Below are 9,605 nucleotides of genomic sequence, written 5' to 3'. Positions count from 1 at the left end.
CTTTGCAATTTGAGGGCTATAATATGGAAAAGTCACAGTTTTCGCCACCCCTATTTTAACATGGGATTCTCATAAGAACTGGCGAGATGTGTTTCCCGGCAGAAACTGTAACTTAACCATAATGTGTTATGATTTTTAACACAGTACGACATACATATGATACAGCACATATAATATTCCCTTAAAGTTACATATAGTTGTGAAATTAATAATCGATAAGAGCCGAGATTGTCATAAATGTTCTTGTTATGTACTGTTGTACATCAGCCGATTCTTTAGAATGATGAAAAAAGTGGATAATAATATTACACTTACATATAACAAAATGTTTACCTATTTCACTTCACCTTTCGATGATAATCAGAAAACTTTAAGGGCTCTGCGACTGAGGAATAATTTTTATCATTCCCCTAAGTAGGGAAGAAGACATAAATGAAGCTATGGCGGCAAATCACAGCTTCCAACGCTTCCGACCAAATTTACCAACCCCGACTCGACGCTTGGTCCCGACAGGTGTACAGTACAAGCTCTAACCCCCTTCAAAGTTACTTACTGTCGAAGTAGAGAGCTCTAAGCCAACAGCTGAGCTGTAGCTGCCGCTCCCACCATGGCACTACCAACAAAACACAAGAGAAAATATAAAAAGTATTATTTAAAGATTCCTGATACCCTCTTAATCCTATAATTTAATGGATACTGATATATTCCTATAAAATTATATTTTTTGTTAGAAAAATCAAGAATTATTGGAAGAATGCAAAAATTAATATTGAAATTAATTTTTGGTAGGTTGGTAGCAAAGGTATTTTCGCTACAGCTGCGCATAAAACAAAAACATTCTGAAAATCTAAGGGGACGGGGACGTCGGCTGGACACGGTCAAAATTTTTTGGGGTGACTCTGGCTGTGTGCCACTTCTGCACCAGACGCACCTCAGTCTGGTTAATCCGGCATTATAATGACACTTCCCTAAAGAGATCTAAGTCATGGGTGGGTTTCTAAACGATAAAAATTACCTGCTTTTTGCGCGTCTGCAAGAAACGAGTGCATCCAGCGCAGCCGACATTGACCTTTAAGCTGCAGCTGCACAATAGAAGCTGCAACATTAGCTGTGTCCTTGCATTTCTATATGCTTGCCTTGCCGAATCATGTTTGGCTCCAATGTAAAGTTATGAGAAGAGGTTGCCTTTAGTTTATTACAAATTCATTACATACATATTACAAATCATATCGCCATCGCTCTATATGTATTGATTGCGCATTTCATTACTGTTCGTTTGCATGACCTTTTCCAGGAGCGTAGAAGTCGTCTACACTGAAGTCCGACAATGGCTGAGAAACCACTGCCGACAGTTTTCTGCGAAGAGGTGTTTGACGAGGACAGCCTCCCCTCCGAAGACGGTATAATAAATAATACATGAGCTTTTAAGATAAACTTACAATTAATTAACAAATTAAGAAATACGGGACTACGCTGTTAAAATTGGAATCCAGCCAGATAAAGAGCCTCACCTTTTACCTCTTGCAAAGGATGGTCTGATGAAAGCGCTGCCCAGTGGTTGGACCCCATGGTGAGAAATTTCTTGTCAACAATAATAAGTTTGATAACTTTTTATTACAGTTTCGATCAGAGGAAAAATGCGTGGTATTATTTTAACTATGAAAACGGTACGTCGCAGTGGGAACATCCATTGGACAGCGTTTACCGAGATCTAGTTAAGAAAACGCGTCAGGAGTCGCTGAGCTCTGGTGCGGATGACCTTTCTACTCTTAGGGACGACCTGAAAAGCTTGGACGACACCCTTAGCGCGGCAAAAGGGTTTAATGCAGCGTCAGGTGCCCTGCTGCGCCGCGCAACAACAAACCTGGTACCAATCAATAAATAATGAAATGAATTAATCTGATCCATTGAATCACAGCAAGCACCTCTGAAAAACATCCCGTCGCAACTGGAGACCATTTTCATGCCTGAGAATAAGAATTTTCTGTCCCCCAACTTCAAGATGACACCAAGACCTCCTCCTAGTCCAACCCCTCTCAGTTCTGACTCGATTGATTTGCCAGCAAATGCACCAAGTGTCCCTGAAACCACCCAGCCAAAAAGCGGTCAGGGATGGACTGAGCTAAAAGTATCTGGTAGGTTCATTTTCGTCCTTTTTAACATGAATTTTACATTCTAAATCTAGGGGGAGGATCAAGCTTCCTCAAGAAAGTTGTCTCCCAACAAGTAATGTCTACTGATACCTCATCTTCAGACGGGACCGAAGATAAAGCAATCACCATTGTGAAATCATCACTGGAGCCAACAAGAGGAATTTTGAGAGACAAATCTCCCCAGAGAATCACAGACGGAGCATTAGGTCAGAATTTCATTTTGTTTGTTGCATGGAATTGCCTGGACATTGGTAGCCTTGAAATATATATGAATAGTGTCACATTTTCTTTAAAATATATTTATTTATTGGTTTACGAGCGTCCCAAAGACAAACGACTCGCAAGGAAACTCTTGGTTTGTTCTGCTCCAATTGTAAGATCATTTTTTTGCCTCAATCGTGTTTATTAATATTTAGAAATTGACCAGTTCGTGTTACTGCCTCTGCACTGGGGTCTAATTGAAACACTAGACATTTGCCCCGTGTAATTAATCCACGCATGCTAGTTAGATGCAAACCAGTAAGTATTGAGTTGGAAAGCTTTCCCAACCCTCCCAAATATGAATGTACTCGTCATTACAATGCAAGAGCAATAATTTGTCTTTAATTTGTCTAATGGTAGAAAGTAGAAATTGAAACAATTCAATAATTTTCATATCAACTGTTGTGATTAGCAGATCAAAAGTCAGATGGAGAAGACGAAAAGAAAAGCGTGCGATTCAACTTAGTGGAAGGGGCAGGGGTGCAAATCAGGGTGTTTGAGGTATCCAGCATATTTAAGCATTAGAACAGATTTAAACAAAATTATTATCCAGGAGGAGGACAGTGAGAGCAAGGAGCTTGAAGTGGAGGATAGGATAGTTTCTGCAGAGGAGACAAAAACGTTGTTTCAAAAGCCTGATTTTGATTTCATGGCGGAACTCGATGATGAGGATGATGAAAATGTCTGGGTGTCTGATGAAGAAGAGAAACTGAAGAAAAAACAATTGGAAGTTGAAAATGAGGAAACGGCGTCTGGGAAGAAAATCAGTGCAAATTTTGATTTGGAAGCGGAACAGCTGAGGAAAGAAGTAAATTTGAAACTATCGCAGCTGAAAGAATCTCTGGAAAAGGAAGAGTCTGAAGAGAGAAATAAACTCGTTGAAGAAAAAGAAGTGAAGATTAGGCAGCTTGAATTGAAAATAGAGTCTGAGCTGAAGAACCGAGAAAAGAACATTCGTGAGGGCGCCGAGAGAACCCTGGAGAAGCTGCGAGACGAGTTGGCGTCCACCATGGAGAAGCAGCTGTCGGCGATCAAGGTGGAGAAGCAAGTGGCGATAGATCTAGAGAAATCAGAAATGAAAAAGTACCGCGAAATCCTGGCCGTCAACCTAGCTCATCTGAAGAAGGATCTGGACGCTGAATTTGAAGGCAAATTCGTCAAGTACAAGTCAAGTCTGGAGGCGGAACACAAGGAGCGACTAGACAGGCTGAAGGAGCAGCTGAGCCAGGAGGAGCAGGAGAAGCAGCGGCAGGTCAAATTGGAGAAGGAGTCTGACCTTCACCAGCAGTACGAGCAAAAGGCCAGGGAGCTGGAGCGGCAGCTGAAGGAGGACCTGGCGCGGATACAGCGGGAGGCGCAGTCGGAGAAGCACAAGAAAATGCTCGGCCTGAAGGAGGATATGGACCGGCAGTTGGAGAAGGCGAGGAATGGGCTGCGCGAGGACCACAACAAGGCTTTAGACAAGATGAAGACTGATCAGCTGATAGCGGTGGAGAGCCTGCGCATGGCCATGCAGAAGGAAGAGGAAGAGATGCACGTGGCCCATCGTAGCAAGCTGGCTGCTCTGAGCGACAGGCTCAACACCGAGTACGAGGCCAGGTTGAAGCGGCTCAAGGAGATTGCGGACCGGAAGGCCAGGCTGCTGGAGGAGGACTCCAAACACGACCATCACGCCGGTGCCGTTGGCTTTGCTGCAAGGACCATTACTGAGTCTGAAACTCTCAGTAACCAGCGCTGCGAGCACTTGCAACGACAGGTATTTTTGGCACTTCCTCTTTCTCATAATAATTTATTAAAAAGGGAATAAGCAATTTGATATTAAGCTTTTTGTGAAAAAAAATGGGATTACAGTATTGCCAGTACAGGTTTTTCTACTTTTCTTTAAAAAAAAAATAGCAAAGAAAGGTTTTTTCAGACGGTAGATGATATTTAATTTTTTTTTTCTCAAATCCATGACAATCTACCAAAATATATAGGTCAAAGGCTTAGAGGGTTACAAATCTTTCCAAGCTGACCACTATGCTAATTTTTATTCTATTTCTAGACGTGAAATCGATTCGTTAAGGGCTTAGAAAAATGTGTGATGCCTAAATTCCAAAGTGAGACTTTATTAAGATCATATGAATTTCCTAATAGCTGCTTGGTATGTGTAATGACTAAAATTCTTGAGTAAGAAACCTCTGAAAAAAGTAATCAATTTCATCTGAACGTTGATTGGTTTAAAAAATTGAAACCAGTGCAAAATCAAAAGAAACACATCATCTTAAAATATTTTGGACTGTTTAGTGATAATGATGTTTATTAAATTTTTGTGCTTCTCACGAAGAGCATGAAGATGCTAAAATTAAATTGGTTCTTGTTGAATCAAAGCTTTTAAGGTTCGAAGGTTTCTTATATTTTTTCATATTTATGTGTCTCAAACGTAGGATAAACAAAACGGAGTTTGTTAAAAAAGAGACCTGAATTGGGTGCTTTAGACGCTAGAGCTAAAACACCGATTGTGGATTTAAATTTTCAGCTATATATGTTATATTATATAAGAAATTAATTTAACCATTTTAGAAAGAAAATATTTTTCGTGATTATGAAAAAACATCGATAAAAATACGTTAAATTTAATAGCTGTACTTTAGTACTGTAATAATTAGTATTATCTCTGCGACTGCTTGGGACAGCTTGTGTTAATTTTTTAAATGCGAAACTGAACGCGTGTTTTCTATTTTAGGTGGAGCTTCTGTCAATCAAGCTGAAAGACTGTAGAAAGCAATTGGAGGAGGCAAGAGTCCTGCGGCCAGACGACCGAGTTTTTGAAAAGCTGCGGTGTGAGAAACGGCTGCTCGAAGACAAGTACCGCACGCTGAAGGACAAGTATGTGCGTCTCAAGTCGGAAGTGAAGCAAACGATGGACAAGCGGAACAAAAAGCGACTGGTGGTGTCTAGCAACGCGGGCGGCGCCACCACTGGTTCGGAAACGGACCGCTCCAGCTCTCAACGGGTGGGCAAGGCGAGGATCAAAATTTTAGAAGATCCGCCGCCCGAAGTGACTAACGAAGCGTCTGAGGCTAATAACAACAACAACAACAGGTATCGTGTATTCTTCCTTTTGTGAAGATCGGACCTCCTATTGTCAGAACAGACATTTTTCTCAGAAAATTATATTAATTTTTACCTCTTTGGGTTGAACTACGATTAAGCCATGTTGGGCCGTGCCCTTATGCAGTGCCTAAGGCACTGTCAAAAAACACATTTTTTTGAAAATTATTTTTAATATTATTTATTCTTAACCTCGGTTTTGGCTAAAATCTTTTTGGGATTAATTTCTATGTTTCGCTTTTATTGAATTTCCTTTTTTTATTTTCTTTAGGGAGTTTTACTTCTGAAAATAAAAACCTGATTTTTAATACTTCAGCAGTGCGATCGACAACACAATGGCGAGCAGTCTAAAGGAAAGCCTGGTTTTGTCCCCACCGCCAACCGACTCTAGTGACCGCACCTCACCACCGCCACCGCTGATGCAGCTGAAACGCTCCAAGAGGCATCAGAGCAAACTCAAGTCTTGCTCCACGCCCAGGCTAGACAGGGGCAGGGAAACAGAGCTCAATCCAGTGGACAGTCTGCGCACCCAGCTGCAAAAGCTGGAGGACCTTGAAGACCTCTTTCCCGCCTCAACGCACGTTGACACTTACTTGCGCTATCCGTTTTCCGAATCAGGTAATCAATTTAATCAATGAAAACATCAATTTAAATTAGATGTATCACTCCTTGATAAAATAAATATGTTATTGTCAGGAATTTATTGAGGTTTCATAATTTGACTAAATAAAAGTGGAAAATATCCATTTGCTTGTACGGACATGACAAGAAATTTAAGAATTGTTCAAGGAAAAAAATCACGCCCACACACACCAGTTCTTAAATTGATTCTATGATTGTTATCCTTGCACAATATTTTTTTGCGGATTGCATAGCTTGTAGGTTAAGCGAGTAAATTTAAAAACCAGCTTTTCCGGAAGATTGGGGGAGGCAAATTTTTATTCAATTTCAAACTCGGTAGGATGACAGTGAGAAAAAACAAAATTTTCGGATCAATAGGTGCGCTCTCCTTGTCATTACCTTATATGGACAAAATAAATTAAATTTTAATCGAGTTGTCTGACTTTGGACTAATTCCATAAATACTTAAGTTGACGTCAATATGTTCAGATGGTTTCCATTTTCGAACGTTTATCTTTTTTCTTTGTAATAATTTGAATAATTTTTTTAGGTCAAGTTGGCAGCTGCGAATTAGAATTTTTCAGGCATAGAATCCACCTGGAACGGGACTCAGTGCAAAAAGCCAAAGCATTTCTGAAACAGCAACGCGTGACGTTCGCCAATCGCCAGAGAGAGCTTCACAAACGCCAGTCGCAGATGTGCGTCAGTCCTTCTTCCAACAGGCTGCACTCAGAGCTGGCAAATGACTCAATAATTCAGGTTAGCTGCCGCTTTTAAATCCCAATCAAAGCTTTTCTCTTGAAAACTCTATTTATTAAGGCAATCGTTTTCAAATAATTTTTTTTAAACTAATTTAATCTTATTACGTGATGGTAGGAGGAGCGTGAGCTATCAGACATGGAAGTGAGTTTGCACAGAACGCGCAGTCTTCTAGGAGAAAAGATTATAAGACTTCGGCAGCTGGAACACTCATTGCAGCAGCTGTCGTCGCACGCAAACAGAAACAAGTCTACCGATGCCACACTCAGCGATTTGTCATCGCACAGCGGAAGCTCCGGATTCAGCAGCAACAATCACGCGAATGAATTCAAATCTGGTATTTGTACGATCATGACTAATCTGAGAAGCCAGTACCGATTTCTTTTCGCAGGCCTGAACACTAAGTGTCCAAAGCATGCAGAATCAAACGAAATCATCCGAAGTTTGGAAACCCTCAACTCTGAAATTAGAAGTTTGTGGGACCTCTTGCAAAGACACCACTCTGAAAAACTGCCTGCAGGTGCGTTTCAGTTTAATTTTTAAGCCAGGAAATTATTTGAAGGTGTCCAAAATGTCTCTAGTGTTTGCAAATATTCTGCCATTCATTAAATTTTTCTCTTTGTTAGAAGTAACTAAGTTTTAAAATATATAATTGGGAAAGATAAAAAATGTAAAAATTTCTAAATTGGAATTTGTGGCTTTTGTTATTTTCAGGTAATCAGAAAAAAATAACACATTGCAATGCAATGCTGGGTTTTTCGATATTTTTATGTGCAGGAAATACTTTTGATGTCTTTGTCAAATTTAACTTCCATAAAATAACGTTTTTCCAAGGTTATTGAAGCTGACCTTAGGGAACAGAAAAATGAAATTAATTGGGACATTTGATCAAAGTAATTTGTGATAGCTGATAATTAGGTTGATTTCGTTTTGGAAGTAACAGTATAATTTACTTCCAGGCCCTCCACCACTGCTGGTCCCCGGCTCGGAGTCGCCTTGGCCCGCGTTGGCCAGTCTGGCTGAGCAGCTGCAGCAGATTCGCATGCAACAGCAGGTGGCCACCAACAACAACCTGGGATCAGTGAGCGGGTCCGCCTTGAGTCTGGCCGAGCGGGCCCAGGGGCTGCGCGACTGGCTTCGAAGGACAAAACTCGATGCCGTTCAAAGCAACTCTTCCAAAAATTAATTTACAGTCATTTTATTATATTTTTACGCTCATTTACATGATCTCTATATTTATTTACTTGATTTAATTGATCTCGATTTTTATTTGTACTCTTTTGTACGCATTTATAAGTCATTTTCTCAACGGACTCAAGTGATAGAATTCGAAATGTGTGATGATTACGACTGCAAGTAGGGCAAGCATTTGCAAATTTGAGATCTACATATGCCAACGTTGTACTCCTAAAGTAATTAACTAGCTCATTTAAGAATTAAGATATTAATATTGCCCTTCAACAGCAATATTATTCCAATTCTGATATTTCGTAGTATTGTATTTACGAAAAAACAGTATCTTTCATATTGCTTGGTGTTTGAAAAATATTTTCATTGAACCTAAACCATTTCTCGATATAGCCCCTCCCTTGTTACTATAAAATGTAACAAACATTGTCCATTCAATAGAAGGCCTATTAAAACACGCCCTTTACAAGTTTAGAGGCACTTTTGTGCCCACTGTTTACTCTGTAAACCTTTTTTCCTCAAAAATATACGTGTTACATAATATTGGATATTCCTGGCAATGATATTCTATCTGAAAAACGATCACAAAAGCAGTGCGAAAATCCGCAAACATAAAAATATGGTGCTTGTTAGACATTTTCCAACTTTCCCAGGCTGCATGGCTTATACCAAAATAATTTCCGTTCCATAGGCAACAAAGAGTTGCGTTAAAACACACATCAACGTTCGTAAACACACATAATCAAAAGTAATAACAATATATAAATTCTCATTGCACGCATCAATAATATTATTAACCCAAAGGGAAACTTGCGTAAAATATGTATAGGTGCCAAAGTCACTCATCTTATTTTTTCGATAGCACGTATCAGAAATATTTGCAGATTTTGTTTGTGTTATTGCGTGTGCTATTCCATTCATAATGCAATATGATTGTTTACCAAATTCTTATTATATATTGTTCAGCACTTGCAAAATAAATTTTTGAAGTTACCTATAACCATCAATGTTTTTGTTCACTCCAAATATCCATTGGGTGTGTGTCTTTATGAAAAATAATTAATTTTGTACCAGAATAGATGTCGACAATATCTAATAATAAGAAACTTTTACACTGGACTGTCATTACAAGTATAAATTTCTTTGAAATAATACATTTTTTATTTGTTAAATATTTCTTTCAAATCATAAAACTTTTGAATCAATCCATGAGAGTATCACACGTTAAAAGGTAGTCTCTAAAAGTATTTTTAAAGGTATATTATTATGTAATAATATAAATATGCCTCAGTAAAAAGATTTCTTTATACGACTATAATGATTGTTAAGTGATTTTTGCAAATCGCAAATTTGTGTTTCGTTGTGAGATGTTACTGGGAAAAGGTGCTGCCACAGCGATAGGGATGCCCTTGACCATCTCGGTATAAAGTTAAATCGAAAAAAATCTTTCGTTTGCTATAGGGCTACTGCGCACCTCGCCAGGTTTCGCACTACTCTGTCGCTGGAAAATCGCGAGAGAGTGATGCGCAG

At 39.3% G+C, this 9,605-nt stretch overlaps 1 protein-coding gene across 6 annotated transcripts; it reads left to right on the top strand.

Moving 5' to 3' along the window:
• Window positions 1-837: 837 nt before the first annotated feature.
• Window positions 838-9,075, top strand: Cep164 (centrosomal protein 164). Of its 6 annotated transcripts, none has more exons than XM_065483484.1 (14): window positions 838-989; window positions 1,295-1,400; window positions 1,459-1,570; window positions 1,621-1,867; window positions 1,919-2,135; window positions 2,186-2,359; window positions 2,830-2,915; window positions 2,968-4,170; window positions 5,140-5,498; window positions 5,824-6,125; window positions 6,679-6,887; window positions 7,005-7,230; window positions 7,279-7,407; window positions 7,847-9,075. In XM_065483484.1, the coding sequence occupies exons 2-14, from the start codon at window positions 1,328-1,330 to the stop codon at window positions 8,071-8,073; spliced, it is 3,564 nt and encodes a 1,187-aa protein (XP_065339556.1). In that variant the 5' UTR covers window positions 838-989; window positions 1,295-1,327; the 3' UTR covers window positions 8,074-9,075. The 6 variants fall into 6 exon arrangements, with proteins under 6 accessions (XP_065339556.1, XP_065339565.1, XP_065339574.1 ...); XM_065483493.1 differs by having other exon boundaries at window positions 2,827-2,915; window positions 5,827-6,125; XM_065483502.1 differs by having other exon boundaries at window positions 2,827-2,915; window positions 7,005-7,224.
• Window positions 9,076-9,605: the final 530 nt, after the last annotated feature.

This window comes from Cloeon dipterum, chromosome 1 (genome assembly GCF_949628265.1).
Source record: "Cloeon dipterum chromosome 1, ieCloDipt1.1, whole genome shotgun sequence".
NCBI lineage: Eukaryota > Metazoa > Arthropoda > Insecta > Ephemeroptera > Baetidae > Cloeon > Cloeon dipterum.
The sequence above is the reverse complement of the archived record's forward strand: the minus strand, read 5'-3'. Positions and strand labels throughout refer to the sequence as shown.